The sequence below is a fragment of the Theobroma umbraticum genome, unplaced genomic scaffold (genome assembly GCF_002168275.2).
Source record: "Theobroma umbraticum cultivar Fairchild unplaced genomic scaffold, ASM216827v3 scaffold_239.1, whole genome shotgun sequence".
In the NCBI taxonomy this organism is placed as follows: Eukaryota; Viridiplantae; Streptophyta; class Magnoliopsida; order Malvales; family Malvaceae; genus Theobroma; species Theobroma umbraticum.
In genome coordinates, this window is record NW_018397273.1 from 732,473 (window position 1) to 755,766 (window position 23,294).

General features: G+C 35.0%; 3 protein-coding genes across 3 annotated transcripts in view; all 3 read left to right on the top strand.

The window, feature by feature from the left end:
* The window catches only part of LOC110426857 (Tetratricopeptide repeat (TPR)-like superfamily protein), a 31,801-nt gene extending 15,030 nt beyond the window's left edge, over positions 1-16,771 (top strand). Inside the window, exons 7-18 of the mRNA XM_089785384.1 lie at positions 334-345; positions 547-612; positions 5,010-5,078; positions 5,173-5,229; positions 6,502-6,579; positions 9,375-9,472; positions 9,554-9,599; positions 11,686-11,810; positions 12,874-12,982; positions 14,303-14,365; positions 15,116-15,181; positions 16,101-16,771. Of these exons, the coding sequence (XP_089641510.1) occupies positions 334-345; positions 547-612; positions 5,010-5,078; positions 5,173-5,229; positions 6,502-6,579; positions 9,375-9,472; positions 9,554-9,599; positions 11,686-11,810; positions 12,874-12,982; positions 14,303-14,365; positions 15,116-15,181; positions 16,101-16,292 (981 nt within the window). The 3' untranslated portion in view covers positions 16,293-16,771. The remainder of the gene's footprint in view (positions 1-333; positions 346-546; positions 613-5,009; positions 5,079-5,172; positions 5,230-6,501; positions 6,580-9,374; positions 9,473-9,553; positions 9,600-11,685; positions 11,811-12,873; positions 12,983-14,302; positions 14,366-15,115; positions 15,182-16,100) is intronic.
* On the top strand, positions 16,722-17,925 carry LOC149526430 (uncharacterized). Its single transcript, XM_089785385.1, has one exon. The coding sequence runs from the start codon at positions 16,770-16,772 to the stop codon at positions 17,355-17,357; it is 588 nt and encodes a 195-aa protein (XP_089641511.1). The 5' UTR covers positions 16,722-16,769; the 3' UTR covers positions 17,358-17,925.
* Positions 17,926-19,091: 1,166 nt separating this feature from the next.
* On the top strand, positions 19,092-22,187 carry LOC110426856 (Pentatricopeptide repeat (PPR) superfamily protein). Its single transcript, XM_021442169.2, has one exon. The coding sequence runs from the start codon at positions 19,232-19,234 to the stop codon at positions 21,029-21,031; it is 1,800 nt and encodes a 599-aa protein (XP_021297844.1). The 5' UTR covers positions 19,092-19,231; the 3' UTR covers positions 21,032-22,187.
* Positions 22,188-23,294: the final 1,107 nt, after the last annotated feature.

The following is a 23,294-nucleotide window of genomic DNA, read 5'->3' on the forward strand; positions in this document are numbered from 1 at the left end:
TAAATATTCCAGCTACCATTTGATAGATTAAATTTCTAAATGCTTCGCTACTTTTACACTTGCCTAAACATGTAGAAATGCTATTTATTTCATGTCTATTGGGATTTTAGTTAATTTTAGCTTCATTAACAATTTGGTTGTATTTGGCTCAAATTCTATGGTGCATTACAGTAGATTTTACCTTAATTGAATTCATCAGCATTTTTTTTCCATGTTTGACTATGTTGAAGTTGATTTACCAATAATATTTTTCTACTAATAGTTTCTGACGACTTCATCTAACATGTTTTTTTGTTTTTGTTTTGTTTTTTTTTTCTATAATTCCTTGGACAGCGTGCTTTAAAGGTATAATTCAGATATTGACATAGTTATTTTTTCATGTAGATATGTATATGCATTACGGACAGAGACACATGTATAGGATTAGAAAAAATTTTCTTTTTAGTGTTTTCAACTGAAATGAACTTTGTAACTCAAATTGACATTTGTTTCCTTTTCTCAATTATTTCTTTGGCATGACTAAAACTATACTACATAATGGTTCAGATAAAGGGACGTGTTTTGGGACATAGCAACATAGATTATGCAGATACGATGTATCACCTTGGCACGGTAATTTGTCAAATCTCCATATTATTTCGTATCCTGTTTTAGTTGCTACAGCCCCTTGGATTATTAATCATTTCTTTTTCTTGTGTTCTGCTCATTTTGCTTTTCAATTATAATAGAAATCAATTATCACATCAATATAACCACATGACACATGGCTTCGTTACTATGCCCCTCAGCACATATGTGGATATCAATTGTCACATAAATTTATCCACGTGGCATGTAGGTCTGCTATCATGCCCCTCAGTCACATTAATATCTATGTCAAGACATAATCAACTCCGTATCTAGCCTCTAGACATTTAAATCATCAATCAAGTCGAATCCCATCATATACTCTATATAATGCATGCAAACTCACACCATGCACAATACAACATATACTCAATTTCACAAAGTATATGGAATGGCAACATTCAATCATGCTCGGGCAATACACTAAATAAAAGTTTGTTCCTTATGTAGTTATTTATAAAACATGTATATCTATGTGCCTTTCACATTTCACAGTATATCAAAATTCTAGGCACATTTCGACAAATCAATAATCATGTATTTCCATGAAAATTGTTTACTGCAAGCCCACTCACCTAGTGTGCCACCAACCACAATTTAGAATTACCTAGCTCAGCTCCTCTAGCCATCAATTTTCGGAGCTTCAGTGGGACTTTAGGCAACAAATTATATCGTTAATTTCAAGCATTCCTTAATCTTCAACATGTCCCTTCACAACCAAACTTTCATTATCAATTATGTGATTTCACCTAACATGATCAATTTTGAAACTAGTTGAATGAACCTCATCTTCCACCATTTTACAATTAATCTTGCAATTTCAGTACATAACATCGACAACACAATCTAATACACCATCGTCCTGCCTCAACAACACAATTTCAAAAATACAATTCAACTGGTCCTTACCTTAATGAACCATGGAAATTAACTAACCAAGACTCCTAACTTATGGAGCTTGTACGAGTTGAAAGCTTATAATCAAAGATTTTAGACCGAATAAATTGAAGATGACAGCCCAACAAACTCAAATCTCACTTAAACTCCACTTACCATTATACCAACCAAGTCTAAAATATATTATTTTTATATTTATATTTTATTTATAATTAATTATGAGGACACTTGTGGCTAACTTGCTTGGTGAAGAAAATTACTTGAAAGTCAAATATGAAGCTCTACGCTTGGCGAAGGAATTATTTGAAGGTTAATGTAGGAGAAGGCTTAGCTTGAAGCACGAGGGAGTTCATTCATTTTTAATTTCTCATGGCTTCCTTGTCACTTGAGGATGTCAATGTGGTAGGAAGAAAGAAAATGGTGCGAATAAGTCTTAGAGCAGTGAAAAGAATTTTCTTCTTTTTGATACTTGCCGGAGAATGGAAGAAAGGAAAATGGCTTTTAGAAGTATAGGAAGAATAAACAACAGGATTGGACGGAACACGTTACATGATCCACGTCTTTGGAGGAATGAAAAGGAATATGCAATAAATGCTTTAAGAACCCATGCGTGGCATGCAAGATATGTGCCACATTATTTTATTGCTTTTTCTATTAAAGGGCTAGAACAATGTGGCATGCAAGAAGCATGCCGCATTATTTTATTATTTTTCTATGAATGGGCTAATTGCCCATTAACCCTTGCATCTTTCTTCTTTTCTTATTATTTTGTCTTCTTTTGTTCTCTTCAATTAGGTGCCTTATTATTTTCTATTCTTCTTGCTATTTACCTTAGTAATTTCATTGTTTTGCAACTTAATCCTTAAATCTTTTCTTGATTTTGCTATTTATTCTTTTTTTAATTCCATTGTTTGCAATGCAAACCTTCATTATTTCAATTTAATCCTCCCATGATGCAATTTAGTCCTCCATTGTTGTATTACTTTTCCCTTTTTTAGCAATTTCATCCTGCTTACATTCAGTCACATTAATCTTTTATGCAGTTGCATCATTTTTCTTGCAATTACATCATTCTTCCTTCCATTCGATCTCCATTCTTTATTTTCGATTCTCTCATTTTTGCAATCTGATCTTTATGCATACTTTTCCTTTCAATTTAGTATGCCAACGGTGAGATTTGCAGTAATGGACTCTTAAAACATCATTTTCCTTATTCTCTTATTTTCTCCTTTCTCTCATTTTATTTTTGAGCTCACCAAGATGGTTTTCGAATTTAATTAACCGTATCAAGAAATTCGGGTTTTCACATTCTCTCCCACTTATAACATTTTGGTCCTCGAATTTAAGCCAATCGTAACTGTCCTCAATTTCCTGAATAATTATGGTTACATTGTCCTCAACTTATCAAATCATTTGTAACTTACATGATTATGGCAGAACGCTTTCATTGAGGCTGGTTTTCTTTGACCGAAAATTCCCTGACTTGTCTGCTCAAGTCTCCATTATTTAATGTGATTTAAAGGCATAACATGATTTACACTTGGCTATCCTTGCCTGTTTGATCTCATAGTTATTTTGTCACGATCGATGTGGGTGAAATCGCAGGTGTCCACTACAACAGTTCCTGTTTACCACCATACCTGCTCAGTGACAATAGATGACATCCATTGGGCCATCTACAGGTGGAACAGCACCACCGTCCCTGTTATCCCCTAAAAGGAATTCCCATAGCAAGCTAGAACTATTCGATGATTGTACAAAGTATTCTGCCAATTACCTCAAATTCATTTGCCTAATCCATAAATCTTGAGTCACTACTCGCATTGTACAAAACTACCATGTAATCATGTAGTCTTATCACAGTAGGAATCTTTCTTGTGTTTTAAGTTAACAAGGTCATCTTAGCCAAACATACTTGCATATCCCAAATGTATCAAGTTATCTCATTATTACTTCTGACCCAACATGGTTGTCCCGTACAAGGACATACTCACATGCCTTAGGGTACTTGTTCTAAATTGGCCTTCTCAAAATATTGTTGGTTGACTACATCTCTCAACCTTTATGCACCATCTAGGCTAAAGGCTTCCATTAGAAAGAGTAGTACTTTTTAGTTATGCATTGCCTTAACAAATCTCAAACTTATGTTAGGCTGAAGTCTCCCAACGGAAGTAGTACTTTACAGTTATGCATTGTCCTAACAAATCTCAAACTTATATCAATTGGAAACTAACTTCATGGTTTGTTGCTAACGATTTACAATCATGATGGTCCAACTACCATCTTACTCCATGTTCAGCAATTTCTCTCTTCATAACTACCTATCATTTAGCTAATTGTGAGGTTAAACTAGTCAAAACTTTCTAAGGCACTCCCAAGTTAGTGGTGCCAATGTCCATAATCGTCTAGTAGGTCGCATTCCCATGGTGCATTACATGTACCCTTAACGAATGGATCAATATTGTTACTAACATATTGGAAACAAATATTGCATACATAGTCATAGATGTTTTGGCTCTAGCAGACCTAATAGTCCTGTTTTATCTACCATGGCCCCTAGCCACAGGGTACGTGATCCCATTAACGTTTCGTTTGGAGCGTCTTACTCCAAAATCTTTCTAATGGTGGCTCGTGTCTTAGGTGGCATTCTTACCTAGACAAGAGCAGACACCGATCAATTTCCCTTACAATTCATACTCAATCACTGGTTAAGGGTAGGTTTCTAAACAACATGGGATTCCACGTAGCCTCCCGCTTGTGGGTTGCCCTATGGAGCACAAACCACAAACAAGACTCTACACAAGACTCTACACAAGACCCCAACTCTCCGTTGTACAGATAACACCCCTAGGACTCATCTAAACCTAGGGCTCTAAACATGGCATTGAACTGTCACCATGTGTTTTAAAAGGAAGAGAGATTTGCTTGGTGCGAAAGCTAGTTGGTAGCATTGAAGTTCTTTTATATGTTACCTTTGAGCAAGAAGCATTGTCTAATTTTAGACAAAAATTTAGAAAATAGTGTCATTTGCACCTTTTTTGTTTTAATTTTGTTTTATTTCTTTATGTCGGCACAATTTAGTGTTTGTCAACCTTATATAAGTAGGTACTTTTTATCAGACTTTTGAGGTAGCTTTTGACACTTGAGATGTTTTCATTTAAGACATGAATATAGAAACTTGAGTTTTGTGACTTTGGCAATTGATTTTTTGATATATTAGTTGTTGGGTTTGAGATTACTGATGCTAGATCAATCTTTTAATTTTTTTCTTGAACAATGATTCTAACCTGTAATTTGAATTTGAATATGTTTTCTGGGTTCACACTGCAATTGTACAAGGCAAGAATGTGTTATAGTGATGCCCTAGTGCTACAATAGACATTACAATAATCTACTCAGCTTCTTTGTTTTACTGTTTGTCTTTGTCTCTATTCTCAATAATGTACTTTATTTTCATGTTAGAGTGACTTGCCGTTTAACTGCAGGTACTTTATCTCCAAGGAAAAGTAAAAGACTCTGAGGCCCTTATTCTGGATTCTATCAGAATATTAGAGGTGCATTACTTTTTCGGTCAAAATTAGTGTTAAATGGGTGTTATTGTGTTGTATTTGGTGTTTCCAGATCTTATTAATGTTTTAAACTATCCAGGAAGGTGGTCAAGGGGAGTCAATAGCATGCATCAGGAGATTACGGTACCTGGGTCAGGTTGTAATTCATGTCCTTTCTGTAGCGTTTGGGTATAATTTGAATAGTATTTTTTCCCCATTACTAGATGATTGTAGCAACAATGCCAAGGGAACAGCCCTAGATTTTATAGGAGTTTTACCTGGTTAGACTAATGAAAAAGACTCCATTATACTTATTTTGTGGATCTCTTGAGGTGAAATGGAAGTTTATTATCATGGCACTTGCTTCTTAGTTCTGTCTGTAGTTTTCTAGTGGCTCTTGGTCATGTAAGGTGGCCAAAGGTAGGCCATTGTTTGAAAATTTGATGGTAGTTCACTTCCTTTGTCAACTTAAACTTCCACCTACTAAACTAAACACGTGGAGAAACAAGATTTCTTTGCTTATTGAGCTAGTTATGGGATTTAGGCAGCCAGACCTTATATCAGACCCACCTACGTCCAGTTTTAATGCTCATCCTTTTTGGCTTTCCTCTTATGTGAAATGTCTATTCATCTGTTTGTTGACTATGTAAAAAATCCTCACTTCTTAAGACATCTGTAACCAACACATACAAGTTGAGTGATTTGTTTGGGAATTGAAATTATATTAGTCCCTTCATCCCATTGAAGTTGGCATATATGGAAAATGATAAAAATTGAGTCTACACCTTAAGAAAATGTAAAATTTTATGTACAACTTATTAATTACTTTTAACATACAATTTTTTCATACAAGATGGTGCACCTGCTTGAATGTTTAGTTCCTTTGATAATCTATGCTGCATTTTTTAAACGCATGTTGTAATGATATTTCATGTTTGTGGCATTGTACTTAATTTTCCATTTCCTTGTTATCTGGTTACTGTGCTTCGCTGCCTGGCATCTGTATGACCTGATGCAGGAGCACACCAGAAGTCATCTAAATTAGTAATTTTATATTTTTTCTGTTTTACCTTTTGTTTATAATTTTGTAATTATTTTTATTTTATTAAGTGTTCATTTGACTAGCATGTGATGTTTTGATGAGTTTGAATGGATAGGATTAGATGGAATTTATCTCTGATCCCAAGGGCTAGGATTAAAAGGTTCCATAACCTAGTATAAATAGTTTTTTAGACTCATTTGGCAAGCTGTAGCATACTTAGATATTATTTGTTAGTGGTTCTACAACCCGAAACTCTAGTTTTTCTTGTTCTAACTTCATTTTACATCTTAGCCTTTATTCTGGTTTTCTTAACTTTTTTTATTTTCTTTTATTATTTATACTCTCTCACTACATCATGATCACTTACATTGTGAATTTTTTTTCTAGATATATATAAAATCGAATCGTTCTGCCGAAGCTGAAAATGTACAGAGAAAGATCCTTCATAGTGTGGAATTATCTAAGGTTTAATTTTTTCTCTTTGCCTCATATATGTACGTGTATGTGTATGTTCTTAATTGCTATTATGCATATGTTCGAAGGTATGTGTAGGTGTTGGTGAATCAGGTTGTGAAATTCATACCCTCTCAAGAGTTTTTTATTATATCTTTTCAAGCAAATTTTGTTTGAAGTTGAAATTATATAGACTTACATAACCTTTTTGTATCTTGTGAAGAAACTCTTATTATCCTACTTGTTGATTTTAGAAGCCCTCTTATGGTCTGTTTATCATCTTCTCCTACACAATTTGTTTCTTGAGGAAAGAATTTCTTGTTTCTATTTGGAAGATTTTGGAAATAGCTTCCCAAGACAAATCATTTTCCGCTTTCATTTCACATTTCTTCTCGTTGATGAATTGTCTACTGAAACTATTGAGCAATATCTAGGGAAGATTTAATGATGATTTTTTAAATGCTTGTTTTGGTTAATCACGCCTGACCTTTCCTCTAACAGTGTGCTTGGATAGATAGGAGAGAGGGGAAAAGAAGAGTTTTAGGAGAAAATGAAGTGACTTGAAGTGAAATTGAGTCACTTCAACATCTCGTTGTTTGGATGGTAAAGGAGTGGAGTTATGATTGTACAATTCTTTGACCCAGGTTCTATTGAGCTCAAACAATATATTTGTAAAAATTATATAGACTTAAATTAGTGAGTTTTCCTTTTCTCTCCAAATTTCACAGCTTTCTGAGACAAGAACTAAAAAGTGGTTAAAGCATAAGCAATAATCTGGCTTTTCTTTCTTTCACTTCTCTCTGGAATTGGGTATTCAAATATGTAAAAATTTTATCATATCTCTCCATTTTACTTCTCTTCTGTCCACTACTCTCAATCCAAATACATTTTGAATAATCTCGATGCCATTCCACTGTTAGCCATATAGCAGTGTGATTTAGGACTGATATTGAGTAATCACTGTGTGTCGCTTTTTTGAGGTTAACTATTAAGTCAAGAAAATGTCTAAGGCTTTCTAATTATGGTAGAAAGATAGGTTGGTTAGAGGTTATTTAGGGCTTTTTTTTAACTGGGATTGAACTTTGAAGGAAAATGATGTGGAGATTTCCGCTAAAAATGGGTTGTTTTTGAAGAATTCAGAATCCCATGTCATATGGACTGCATGAGAAGTATGGTTCTCTCACAGGAATAGACTATTGGTTTGTGCTTTTCACCAATCTTTGGGCCCAGGAGGTGGCAGGATGAGATTGTTTGCACACTTCCACTTTCCAGAAGTGTAAAGTGTGAGATGATCTCTCCTTTGGGGGCTTTATATTTTGTTGGAGTTATGTTGACTTAAATTTTTACTGGAAGCAAGTAAGGAATTCATGTGCCCCCTCAAAGGTGGCTTTTTTTTCTCTCTGGACTGTCATGATTGTGAAGATTTCATGGCTGGTAATTTTGTTAGGAGGAAGAAATTCTTTGCTTATTGGTTTTGCATAGGCAGACAGATTGAAAAAAGTTTTCATATGAATAGCAAGAGAATTATTGTTCCCTCACTGTCGTAGACTACCTATCTGTCCTTTATATTGGGCTAGTCAAGTAGGTTGGTAGGATGGGATTCTGTGCACTCCTTCTAGAAGTAGAAAGTGTGATAAAACCAGTATTATTAAGAGGTACGCCTACAAACACCTAGGCACTAATGTGCTGCACAAATAAAGCATCTAGCACCCCTTTGTGCAAGGCATCTTTGATGAGTTGCATGCCTTTTGCACCTAGGTGGCTTTTTTCGAGGCAAAAGGCAAATAAGAAGTCAGCCTGCCTCAAATGTCACTTTGGTTTCTTTAGTTTGTAATTTCTTTATTAGCGATCTTTTAATAGTCCGAAAAGGAAAATATAGCTCTCTTTATAAGAATAACCATTGTATTGTACAGTCCATGCACAATATCTTTTATTGAGAAAAGCAAAAACCAAGTGTAAGTTTTTCTGTATTAACTGTCTAACCAAAGAAAATCCAATCTTATTTCGGATTTAGAAGTTTCATGCATTGGACACGTCTTCACCCCTAATCATAACCTGCTACCATTTTTATTAACGATGCCTGATCCTTTAAAAATTAGTTCCTTGCATCACTTGGGTTAGTGACCTTTTTGCACTTTGTACCTCAGGCACTGTGAGGGTACTAGAGCCTAGAGTGTCCCTTGCACCTTTGACAACTTCAAATGAAACCTCTTTTTTTTTTCCCCTTTCTATTTGGTCCAATGGGCTTTGCAAGCACACTTACTTTAGACCTATTTTGCTCATTTTGGCACTTTAATCTGGTCATATATTCTCCTCTCTCTCCGTGAAGAGTTGATAATCTCTAACAGCAGTTTCTCTTTGCAGCACTCATTTTGCTGTTTGGAGTTTTACCCTGCTAACAAGTGTTAATGAACTTGTACCAACATGATACTGAGGTTCACTACAATATAATTTCTATAGGAGAGCACTCAAGTTAGATCTCCTAGTTTATTACTTAACACTGTACATAGGGAGTTGAATGTGTGCATTTGGAAAAACTGTGATAGGAGCAGTCATACAAAAATATTATTATGACATTATTTAAATCCCAGTTGCATGGTGAAGAACACATTATGTGCTAACGTTTCTACTAAGATTCTTATGAAATATGATTTAGAATTTTTTACTCCCAACAATTTGCCAGAAGTCCCAAAATGCCTTCAGTGTCCAATTGCTAGCATCTTGAATTATTTTTGCTTGGTTCCAAATTTTCTGTTATCACTCTTTGCTTTAGTCGCTAACTTTTTTTTTTTATTTTTTTTCCACAGGGATGGAACTCATTGGACACAGTAATTGCTGCCGAAAGGTTGGCATTAACATTACAATCATCTGGGAGCTTAAAAGAAGCACAAGAACTTCTTGAAAGGTGGGTGATTTTGGTATTTATTCAACATTATGATTGTCTGTGGTTCTAGATTTCATAGTTTCCCTGCAATTTTCGTTGTAGGTGTCTTGATGCTCGGAAAACATTACTTCCTGAAGATCACCTCCAGGTACGGTGTTTTGATGCATACAGATAAGCACTATAAAGAAAATAGATTTGATATTATTTTGATGACTTTTTATGATTCAAGAAAGGATTTTCATTGTATGCTGGAATTCTAACCAAATTGATTACTAATTCCATGAAAAATTGGAATAAATCACCAAATTGAGGATTCTTATGTTTTTCAAGGTTTAGAGATTTCAAAGTAATTATTACTGTATGGTTTGTAGAGTTACAAAAGAATGAATAGTTGCTTGTTTTGAACTTAAAATTAAGACCTTTTCTATGTTGATAAAAGATGCATTTTTATTTTTTTCTCAATCAAAGATATAGATTTTATTAATTATCATGAAACTGATACAATATCTTGCCATAGCCAAGTAATAAGGAAGACAGAACCCCAGCAGTAGTCTGTCGTCTCACAACATGCCTAATGATCACATCATATAAGTCCAAATAACCACATTACAGGGGACCATGGTGAAAACAGGATATCCAATATTGATCCTTCCCACATAAGCACGTAGACAGACTTTACAATAGATGAAATAGACATTAAAAACAAAAACATACACTTGCTAACAAGTAAACCATTCCCTGGTAAACACTTCATACCCATGAACCAATATCACACCAGAAGTATCACACTCCATACCTACAGCACATAACACAGTCATTTAACAAGGCTACCCTGAAATCTTATACTCCTGCAACTGGAAACACTCCAAGGCACAACCATCGACCCCTAACATCAACCATTGCACAAATAACACCGAAACATGGCCCTGCACGCTCTACACACCAAGCACATCACAATAACACCATTATCAACAGATGTCAAACCAAGAAGCCATACCAACACAGAACTCAAAGTATCATCACCATGCATAAAGCATTTCATCTCTATCTACACCAAACCTAGCCAAAGCATCTGCCATGGAATTTGCCTTCCAAAAATATGATGGAAAGAAATGTCACCTATAAAATTACAAAGTCCATCCATTTCATTGAAGGTTTTCCATAGGTTCCATGGCCTGAAACTACTTTCCTTTACCCAAGACAAAGCTAGTTTTGAATCTGACTCAATAATAAGCTTATTGGAGCCCACCCAAGCTGTAGATGCAAAGAGTTTAACAACATAAAAAATAGCCATGAGTTCTGCATAATTCGAGTCTTGTATTCACAATCGGCCACAAAACACGCCTCGTACGTGGCCATTGGAGTCTCTAAGCACACCGGCGCACCCCTCCAGATTCAGTTTACCATGGATGGAGCCATGAACATTGAATTTAAGTTCTAAAGATTGTTATTTTGGCAATTTAACTAAGTTTTTGTTCTATTTCCAGTGTCAGTCAGCTTGCATGTTGGAAAGAATATTCTGTAATCGAGGATAAACCCATGTAAAAAAAAAAACTTCTTCACCAAATACATCCTCTTTTAAATTTTTATTCATGATACACATTTGTTTTTTGCTAAAGCAGCACTAAAATTGAACTTTAAAAGTATGTCTTTATTGAGTGTGTTTTGTAAACATGTTTCATATAAAAATGTGAGCCAAATTCATCAAAGCATGTTTTCTTTCATGTTTTTAACACCAGAAGAGTTTGGTTTATAACTTTAAAAAAGTGGATGGCTTTGGAAAAAAAAAAATTGTACTTGGATGGGTGTTATCATTGACTCAAATGTTCTGCGTATAAGTTCATGATTGCCTCTTTCCGCTTTTATGTTTGATGCTCTGCGTTCTATGATATTTAAAAATTTTGTGAGTAATTGGAAGTCTCCCATGGTATTTAATGTTGTTTATGATATAAGCTTCAATGTTTGGATATATTCACTAACTTTTTTGCTTTTGCACTTAGTGGGCCCCAACATTCTTATAAATTTTAAAATATTTAATAATCTCTTTTGCATTGGTCTTTGAACGAGTACAAACATTCGCAACAAAGCTGAAGTCTAAAGAGAATTTTACTTCTATTCTATTTTATGTTATTGTCTGATTTAAACTAATAGAGAAAAAGATGAAGAAAAAGACTACTGAGGAGCAAATGGTTTTTGTAAATTAAAGCAGAATTGCTTTCCTTCTATATGGACAGATCGGAGCCAACATGCTTCATATTGCTAGGGTGGTAATTAATTCCAATCAACATAGGAGGATGCATGTTTCTGATGCAATTGCTGAGCTTGACAAGGCAAAAGGTCTTTTAAACAATTCAATAAGGTTAGTGCTGTTTCATCTCCTCTAATGATCCTTGTTAAAAAAGTTTAAGCACTGTCCAACGAACATTACCAGGAAAGGAGAAAGAAGCTAAAACTAACTTTACTAAGGATATAGTCTCAAATGGAGCAATATGATAATGTAATCCTTGCAGCAGAACAGTTTAGTGGGAAAATTCATTTGTTGTTTACATGCGTTGACTGTTAGGAATGCATGTTGCCCTTTCCTGCCTCTACTTGTTTTTTACAGATATTTTTTCTCATAGATGACTACCCAATTACTAATGACCGAAAATCAATCTGCTTTGGTGAATGATCTTTACCTAGGGTTTGAGGTGCTGCCATAACTATTCAATTACAACTACGTTCTACACTTATACTTGTCAGATGCCACATAAGCAGACTGGGTTAACAGTGTTTAAGTTTGGCCTAAAATGATACATCATTTGAAAGTTCAGGGTGCAAATTGTATTTTTTTTTTTTGTTCAGGTACCAATTTATAGTTAAATTTCCAAATTTTTATTAAATGTGGGTGCACCCATGCATTTGTATGTCTCTGATTGCATGCATGTCTGTTGGTAACTGGTTGAGTTGGTTGATGGCCCTGTAGAGTGTTGTGACTGGGAAAGCAGATTAATATGCTTGATGCTGGATCTTTGGAAACAAAAAGAGCTGGATTTTGGGAGGACTAGAAATCCAGAAGTCCTGTAAAAAAACAAGCAAGATGGTGTTGTTAAGAACATTTTATTTGATTGGCTGTCTATTCTCTTGTTCCTTTTGAGGTCTTTGAGCTGATTTATGGGCCTCTTTCATGTTTCCTCTTTTTGTGTCATTATGCCTGTATTTTGTCCTTACGTTCATTACCAGATAAAGAAAAGAGAGTGCTCCGGAACCTATGTTCTGCCACTTTTTATTCTTCCATTTAGTTAATGATATAGTTAGGATCAAATATTTTTCTTTGACATAGGTTAATTTGTTATTTCTATACTAATAATTTATTCGCTGGTGTTCTCTTTATATCATAGATTCTTACAAACAAGTCTTGTTCATTTCTCTTTACATGATAGAATAGCATGGCAAGTTACTACTAAATTGAAAAGACAAGAACGCAAGAAGCAAAGTTATGGAGTTTCTGGAGAAACTGGGAGGGATGGCCATGCGGCACTGATCATACTGGTTAGTTCCTTCGTACATACATTATTTGTGCACTTCTTTTCCGGTAACTGTATAAGATTCTGCTGACTGTAAAGAGTCAAACAAGTCAACTTTGTCTACTCCCATGGAATAATTACTTGTCAAGTTGAATATTTTGGGACAGAGGGAGTATGATATAATATGATATTGTTTACAATTTGGTCAAGTATCGTGCTCTCTTTAATGAGCTTGGATTCTCAGATTGATAACAACCAGAATGAGGTAATACTAATAGAATAATGTTTTCCCAACCTTCATCCTTATTTATACTTCAGGTCTTGCATTGTGTTTCTCCTTCACTAACAATGCAATACCTGTGAAGAGGTTGTTTTTGCTGATTGTTGGATTTACATATTTGTTAAGATCTACATAGAGGTGGCGAAATTTGATCTGAACCCAAAAGCCAGTCCAAACTAGCAAGAAACTGAAACTGAGCCGAACCAAGCTTACTCAAACAGTCAAAAACCCAAAACTCGAAGATATCCAAACTCGAAATGTTCTGGCTCAAACGAATGCGAACCTAAAAGAAGCCAAAATTGATATAACTTGTATTAGAAACTATTTAAATCCAGTGCAACCTGAAACCAATCCAACCCAAAAATCCTCATAACCTGAATTCCTTACCTGAAATGACCTGATCTGTTGCTAGATGACTTTTCTATAAAATGAAAAAATATCAAATGATAAAATATAAAACCAATTAGTTTAAAATTTTAAATATAAAATAATTTTTAAAAATAAAATATTAAAATTTTAAAATTATATGATCTAATAGATATATTATTTTATATTTACAAAAGAAAGAGGAAAGACTATTTTTTCCTTTGAATTAAAAAAAAAAAAAGGTAAAAGAGGTTAGGTTCCTATGCTGGGCAATCTTTTTAAATTTGGCTCCAAAATTCTAAAATTGAAATTATTACTCTATATTAAAGTAATATTGAGGCATTGAAAATAAGCCAAGACATATTAATATTCAAATGGTCAAATGTTGAATTAGGCCAATATTTATTACCCTAAACAATGATCCCAAATCCAAAATTATTTGAATCCAAAGACAACCCAATTCAAACCCGCCCATTTGCCACCTCTAAATCTGTTAGTTGACAAAATTGATTTTGGTTTCCTGCCTGGTCCTAGAAATTAATGATGAACTAGTCATATTAAAACATAAATTGAATTACGAAGTCAACATTGAGCTAGAGATTTAGATGCTAAAGAAATGTTGTTTTTACTTAGGACAATTCTTTTTGGTAGCATGGGAATTTTGCAACATAGAATTAATATTTGTGGTTGTGGTTGCAGTTGCAGTCGCTTGATGCATTAGGGCTTTTGGAGATTAGCCGTCAAGAATTGCAGAAATCAGGGGTATTACTAAGCTTATGGTTCTTGGCATTTGCTTTTTAGAAATAGTTTAAGATTCATGCACGTTCTTGCTTCAGTCAGGTTTATATATATATATGCTCAGCTACATATATTTATTTATCACAAACACTTATTAATTGATGAAGTTTGATATGATAGCATTTAAATCAGTGACTATTACAAGTCTTCAATACTCGCAGTGTGAATTTGCCTGGTCCTTCCTTCACCTGCATTATCAACAATTATCATCAGTATTTAAAACCTGTCAGCTGGTTGTGAAAATTCCCATGACCGGTATCCCTTTGCTTCTTGTTGAGGCACAGCTTCATTCGTAATTTCACCCTTCCCTTGAAAGGAGGCTCCAAGTTTAAATCTCCTCTCCTGCTAATCACTATTTAAATTCTAAAAGGAGAAAAAGGAAAAAGCTACCCTTCTGCATTTGGATTATCTCAGATGAAAACCAGTCCTATCATCCTTCTTCAACGTTCTTGGATAATTTTCTTCTTTTTCTTTTCTTTTTTTATTTCAATATTTTGGACAAGTAGATCAGTTATGTTTCTCTTCACCTAAAGTAATCCTATTTGAAATGATATTGATAACTCTAGATGTTGATTCTTTTATTCATTCTTTTTTTCTGGATATAGGGAAACAATTGGTAGTTTACGCACACTATTTTTTCCAAATTTTCCTTCAAATATTCTACTAATGTCATCACAATTTACTAATAATTAGTATGATTGAATTGGGATACAGGACAAGTCTTTATCTTCTCCTGAGGCTAAGACTGCACATTTTGAATGCATTTCTGCCTACAAAGAGGTACATTGACTGGAAAATATATTTCTTCATATATATCATTTATTGCTTCTTTTATTTTATTCTCTATCTCTCTCTCTTTCTATCATATATATATGATATATATATCATATGTATCTTGTGTGTCTTTTCCTTTTAAATTTCTTCCAGTCATTTTTCCCCCCTTAAATTTTCTCACTTATCCTTTTTAGTGGAAGGATAGGATTGAAATGAGGTATAATGATTTTCAAAAAAGGAAATGAGGTCTAATGATTTTTCTCCCTTTTCAGAAAACAATGATGCTTGTCCCCACCTCCCAATGCTTGAATAAGATGTATAAAAAGGTTATTTTGCATACACGCACATGCATCTTTAGATCATTTGTTTATGAGATGAAAATTGGAATTCTTAAATGTATGTCTCAGTATTCATTAATAATTTCTGGAGGAACAAATTGGAGTGCAAATGAATTAACAAATAAAGTACTAAAAAGTGAATGATTAAACAAAGATGAGAAAATGTTTACAATTATGTGGTGCATTAGAAGTTTTCTCAATCCAAGTTTGTCATAAACTAGCAAAGGTAATATAAACTTCAAGGTTCAAAATGTTAAAATGTTTTGTTGCTGGGAAAACTGCAAAGTATGTCAACTATCCCTTTTGTACTATATTTTTTTTGTTTTTAATATCGTGCGTTATATATATCCTGTATTTCTGGAGCACAATTGTTAGCTTTTGATTGAATGTAATCTCCTATGCAGCAATGCACCTCATAGCACTTCAAAACCAAATTAGAGATTAATCTCTTTTACTCCTACATTTTGGCATATATAATTTGATATTTGGATTGAAACCTTGATGGATTCCTTGACATAGAAATCATAAACTTGAATTACGGATGTCTTCACAAGGATGTTAATTGTTTTAAATTTTGCACAATGCAGTTTGCAACTGAAAGGTCAATCAGTGATTCTCCTGAAGTAAAGGCCAAATATCTTTCTTGTTTGAAGCACCTTTCAAATCTGCTCGATGCTGAAGGGATACAACAATATAGAGGAACAACATCACGAGACCTGAAGGACGAAATCAAGCGTGTACAGATTGATATTTCTTCATACAGAAGGCGCAAAAGCTAAAGCCAGCAGCTTATTTTCATTTAACCGTGTTTACCCTGGGAAACACAGTAGGTCTCATTGTTATTGTAAGTACCTGCCATTCACCCTTCTTATATATAAAAAGTTTGACTTTTCAGTGGGGTATTGCCCTTTGCTAATTAGGCTTTGTCCCACTTCCTTAGATTGTGCTTATGTGCACGAGAGTTTTGTTTTTCTGGACAGTGAATTAACAAATAAAGTTCTCTTTAGTCCTCCTAGGAACCCAACTGCTACCTACCTCTCAGTTTTATGTGGGGTCGAATGCCCTTTTCTATTGAATGGTCCTATTCAATTCTGACAGCGGAGCAAAGGCCCAAATTGGATCACGAATAAGTTAGATTTACATTACATACAGCATTTCTCTTAAGAGGAAGTTGGGTAACTAAGAAGGAAAACAACTAGTACCAGCTTTCATTCCTACTCAGTCCATTTGCTGCTGTCCTTTCTGGAAACTTTCCCATGGATAGGAAAAAGAACACAAGCAGCTCCGATGGATTAGCACAGGTAAAAGCTGCTGCATGGGCATGGTACCAGCATAGTTCTGGCTCGGAGGGGAAGCCCATCCGAGAATTCGACATCACAAGAACAGAGCGAGCCTCCAGCTCCAGGCCTTCACGGTACAAGCTGGAAGCCATGAGAAACAATACACGCAAAGGGAATCATAGCATGGAGATGGAGGGATCACCATCACAAACACCTAGATCCAGTCCAAGCATCCAAAGCCAGAATTCTCTCCTGGATTCCTATGAAACCGAAAGCATTTCCAAGCGACTTAATCATCTCATTGAGTTCGGTGGAATCAAATTTTACAAGGAGTTATTAGGCATAGATGGTGATTACCATAAGAATTTGTACACTGATGGTGCTGGCAGTGGCAGTGATAGGAAGAAAAAACCCAACAAGTACTTGAAAGGGTTTCTGCTAAGGCGTGCAGTGGTATGTGGCAGAAGGCAAGACGTAGATGACAGAGCATTCAGGGATGACCGGCGACGACCGGAAAAGCAGATGGCCAACCCTAAGCCAGGGGGAGCAGCCCATGGGTATTGAGAAATTTGCTTGCAGCGTCTAACCTTTTTGGGTGGTTCGGTCGTTGGCTACGTATTTAAATGTCTGCTGCTCATACGTGTTCTTTTTGGGAATTACATGCAGCCTCTTCTTGATAAACACAAATGTCAATATACTCAAATCTTGATGTTTGATTGGCTCAAACCCTGCATGGAAATTGTCTTTTAACATGTCAACATTTCAACAACAACCTCTTTATTCTTTCATACCAAAGGAAAAGTGAAAATGTAAACACCTGGCTTTCATATGTTTCTTATATCTATATTAGGATTTGTGTTCATAGTTGCACATGATCAAGTCAATGACAAAACAACCCCTCCTTTCATTACTTGTCAAAAAAGTTTAACCATTTGCTGAAATTGAAAAGTTTTTTGTAAAAAAAAAAAAAAGGAAAAAATGTTTATGAATATAAAATATTTTACCAGTTAATAAAAATTGTATAAATCAATATTAAATAACTTAGATTTGAAAAGAGTGTAAAACATTTTTCATCTCTCGATCTCTCTTTATAATATTGATATTACTTTAAAATTATTGTCATTCCCTTGTGAGATTGATCCAACAAAATAATAAAAGCATCATTATTTTTTATTTTTTATCTTTCTATTTATTATCTTTTTGCTCAACAAAACATTATTGGTTATTTTTATTCAATTATTTTATAGGAATTATATTCCTCTAATTTTATTTTTATTAAGATACTACAATCAATTTAATGCAAAATATTATAAGATCAATTAAAAAAATTATATAAAATTGGAAATAAGGTTTTTACACATGAAAATTTTTTCTTTTTTCAATTTTCAATTTTCAATTTATCAACTTAACAAACTAACCAGAATAATAATATGATGAGAAATAAATAAAAAGGTTAAATATTATTTATATAATATGTTTAATCTTGAAAAAAATATTTTGAATATATTAGAAAATGCATATATATTAACACTTTTTATGATGATATGGTAGAAAATTATTAAATATAGATCATGATGAAAACTATTTTTATAAGATAATTTAAATAATTAAAAATATTTTTGATAATTTATCTAAACAATTTAAATCTTTATATTTTACAAAAATATTTTATGGATTAATGTTTGAGTGAATATTAAGAAGTGAAAAAAGAGGGGAACTTTTAAAGGGGAAGAGCCAAGGTTGGTGCAGATGGTGCAGAATGAGATACAATGGCAGCTACCCAGATTGCAGGACAGCTGCAAGTGGCAACAAAGTTTGATCCTGATGAAGCAGAGGTAGACAGCAAGCATGTAACACAACAGAGTTCAGACAGCAAGAACACCAGCTAGCTGCCACTGTCTCAACAGTCAACACATTCAAATCATCATGCTTGGATTGGAGGGAATTAATATCTGACAGGTTAAAAGGTTGCAGGGTAGAGAAGAACTGAACAGGGAAACTTTTATCTCCAAATCAAACTCAGAAGTTTATCTTATTTTATCCTCATCTCTCTTGTACTATAAGTGCATGCAAATCCAAGGCAGTTTTCACTCAAAAACGAGGGGGAGAAAGAAAGTAGATTAATGGGGGAAGGTGGCGTCGTGCACTGGCAGCTGGTGACCCGCTCCAGCCCCGAGTGAGAAAGGGAGAGAGGGGAACGTGTTATCTTTTGAAAAATTAAAGAATAAATTAAATATTTACTGCTGTCGTCTCATCTCATTCGTTTATTTTTACTCTCTTCTGTTTTTCTTCTTTGTTTTCAATTCCTTCGTGTATTTTTCCTCCCCTCTTCTTCTCTCCTCTACCGCACCTTTCCTTTCTTCATTCTCTCCATTGCGGCTGATCTGATAGTGCCACCTTCCCTTTCTCTTTGTTGTTATTTTGGCTGGAATTCAATCATGCTGACACTTGAAATCGGAAGAAAATCGAAATCTTTGACTCCCTCTCCTGCCCAACTCTGTTGTTTCTTCTTCTTCTTCTCCTCCTCTTCCTCCTCCACTCCCTGGTACTCTCCCCCTTTGCCTCACCAAGAAGACCCAATTCTCACCACGCTCTCTCAAGCAATTAGAAGCTCCCAAACAAAGCCGCTTCACATATCTCTCAAAAAACTCCTCCGTTCCCTTACTCCCTCTCATGTCATCAACCTCATCACCCTCAACCCTCACTCTCTATCCCCACTCTCGCTCCTCTCCTTCTTCAACTTCCTTTCTTCCCATCCCCCCTTTCGCCACACGCTTCGCTCCTACTCCACCATGGCTCATTTCCTTATTACCCACAAAATGTTTCATCAAGCACGGTCTCTTCTCCATTTTTTAGTCTCTCGTAAAGGAAAAGGCTCGGCTTCTTCGGTTTTTACTTCGATTATCGAAACTAAAGGTACCCATCAGTGTGGCTTTGTTTTTGATTCTTTAATGATTGCGTATACGGATTTGGGTTTTGTTCCTGACGCTATTCAGTGCTTTAGGTTGGTAAGAAAGCATAAATTTAAATTACCATTTCAGGGTTGTAAATATTTGCTTGATAGAATGATGAAGATAAGTTCTCCAATAGTGAGTTTGGGATTTTATTTGGAAATTTTGGATTATGGGTTTTCGCCCAGTGTGTATAATTTTAATATTCTGATGCATAAATTGTGTAGAGTGGGTCAAATCAAAGATGCCCAAATGGTGTTTAATGAAATTGGAAAGAGAGGTTTGCTTGCTACAGTTGTCAGTTTCAATACTTTGATCAATGGGTATTGTAAATCAGGGAATTTAGAAGAAGGGTTTAGGTTGAAAATAGCTATGGAAGATAGTGGAATCCGTCCTGATGTTTTTACTTACAGTGTTTTGATTAATGGGTTGTGTAAGGAGAGTAGGCTGGAAGATGCGAATGGGTTGTTTGAAGAAATGTGTGACAGAGGGTTGGTCCCAAATGATGTTACTTTCACTACCTTAATTGATGGACAGTGCAAGAATGGAAGAATTGATTTAGCCATGACAACATTTGAGCAGATATTGTCAAAAGGCTTAAAGCCTGATTTGGTTATGTTCAATACACTTATCAATGGCCTTTGCAAGGCCGGGGATTTAAAAGAGGCAAAGAAACTTATTGCTGAGATGAGTTTGAGAGGTTTAAAGCCTGATAAGTTCACTTACACGATACTTTTAGATGGATTTTGTAAGGAGGGAAATATGGAGTTGGCAGTTGAGATTAGGGATGAAATGGTTAAGCATGGTATTGAGCTTGATAATGTGGCTTTCACAGCCCTTATTTCAGGGTTGTGCAGAGAGGGAAGACTCATCGATGCTGAAAGAACATTGAGGGAGATGTTAAGTGCTGGTATGAGACCGGATGATGCTACGTATACTATGGTCATTGATGGATTTTGTAAGAAAAGCGATGTAAAAATGGGTTTTAAGTTGCTTAAGGAGATGCAGAGTGATGGCCATGTGCCTGGTGTTATAACCTATAATGTTCTTATGAATGGACTCTGCAAACTAGGGCAAATGAAAAATGCTAATATGCTGTTAGATGCTATGATTAATTTAGGGGTTGTTCCAGATGACATTACATACAACATTCTATTAGATGGTCATTGCAAGAAGGCAAATCCAAAAGATGTCAACAAATTAAAAAGTGAGATGGGGCTGGTAGCAGATTATGCTTCTTATAACTCACTAATTAGCGAGATTGGTAGATCTTCAAAACATAGATAACCCTTTTGAGAGCAGGTTTGCTAAGTGTCTATTGTCACGCCAAGCATTACCAAAGAAGTAGGCGGAATGTTTCATCCCCCAGCAGTCGGGCATGGAATCTTAGAAAGCTTATAAGTGTGGGCATTGCACACCTTTGCAGGTTAGCATTTTGAAGAGAGGGTAATACTTTATGACAAAGTGATATCAAAGTAGCGGCGACTTTGACCTGGCCTATGCCAATCACCTCCAAATGGGAGGCAGTTAGGGTGGTCATCGTCAAAAGAGGTAGGTAGTCTGCTTCAATCTCACATCGGGCGGTAGGGGTCTTAGAAAGCTTATAAAGGTAGGAACTACATTCCTTGTTGCGTTAGTGTTTCGGGAAGAGTGTACATCTATTGTCTCAAGATGATGCGACAGACATGAATTTTGGTTTTTCTAGCAAGCAGTGAAGTTCAATACAGTTGATTACCTAGATCTTCTGGATAGCAACGTTGATTGAGATTCTGGACAATGAATTTTATGCAACATTTCTGGCAAAATAGGAGTAAGCAATCACTTGAGGGAACCACTGTGATGTAACATAGCCTGGTTATCTTGAACTTTGGAATTTGATATTTCCTGTATATTAGCTTTGATCATTGTGCTAGGGAACTCTCAAGATGGAGGTAACTGTTACAAGAATAAAACAGCTACAAATTGAGGGAGAGTGCTCATAAAATGAAGTCATGTATTTTGATCCAGTCAAATTGTTCACAAGGCAAGGTAAGATCCTGTCAGCGCGCGTCAGGATAACCAGCACCCTCAACTTGATTTTCGGCCCCAAGCTCGTTGAAAAGTCATGCCTGAGCCTAGGGATAGTGTATGTGAATCAGATAATGAATCTTGGTGATAATCAATCTGCCATATGGTAGAGCCCAAAAATTAAATAGTGACTGGGACAGGGGCTCAAATGTAAGGCTGTCAAATTGATTCAGTATGAAGATAGCTAAGGTTGCTTGACCTCTGGGCCTTCTAACAAGTCATTATGCTCCTGTTTTTAGCACCTTACCAAGGTCTCAATAGGTTGTCTACTAGCACTATTTGTATATACGGAGTCACATGCAGCGACTTTTTGTGGTGCTTGCAAGAGATTTATATGAATGAAAATGACTTAATATGCTTATCTTTCCCACCTGAAAAAGAAAGAATAAAACCGTTCGTGCGCATTCTCACACAAAATTGGAGGTGGGTGCAGCTGGGCCACTGGTGTCCTTAAGGTCCAGTGCGATGTCTGGGACCCTGGTGCAAAACTCAGCCGCAGTTCACTGAGCCTAAATGCCTCAGCAACAAGCCATTCATAGAAGAAGATCCCTTCACTTCACTAGAGAGTCCACGTACATCGTCATTTACTTGGATAACAACCCATTATTCTCGTGGCACAGTCTTAAAGGATAAAAGAAGATAACGGCAATGAAAATTCGAAGAGGAAACATAAGGAGGTATCTAACAATCAATCATGCTTAAACTCTGTCCTTCTTCATTTCCATTTTGTGTTTTTTTGGATTGAATTCAAGTGTATTCAAAGAGAATCTTAGAAGCACAATCTTTAATTCTCTATTCGTTTTAAGTATTGTAAGTGGAATATATATATATATATATATATATAACATTTTCAATAATCTATCTACGTAAAATTATTATCATTATTAAAAAAAAAAACTTGCTGGAAATTATGTCTTGCCTAAAGCTGCGTACTCCTGCATGCAAAATTGTTGTAATTACTTCCCCTCCATTTTCTCCTTTTCTAGTTATTTTTAGATTGCCATGTCTATAGGACCTTCAGGCTCTGCCACCTGACTTCTCTTCTTCCTTCTAAAAATTCCAGGAAGCTAAATATTCATTCTTCAATTGATATTTAAAGGCGTATTACCTTAAAAAGTGCTTAAACCATTCAAGAAAAATTTAAATAAGCTCTTAGACTTTTATTGTTTTCAATCAAGTTTTTATATTTTTATTTTATGTTAAATAAACCTTTGTACTTTTATTTTTAATAAAATAAACCCTTACGACTAATGATTGATTTAGTCAAAATGTAATTTTTCATATGCCACGTCACGTTGTCGTAATTGATAATGATGTGGTGTATTGACATATCATAATTGATAATAACGTAACATGATAACATGATTATGTGACATTTTTCACCATTCACATCAATGCCAAATGGTATTTTGACTAATAGCAAGTAGTCAACCATCAGTTATAAAGATTTATTTAATTTAAAATAAAAATACAAAAATTTAAT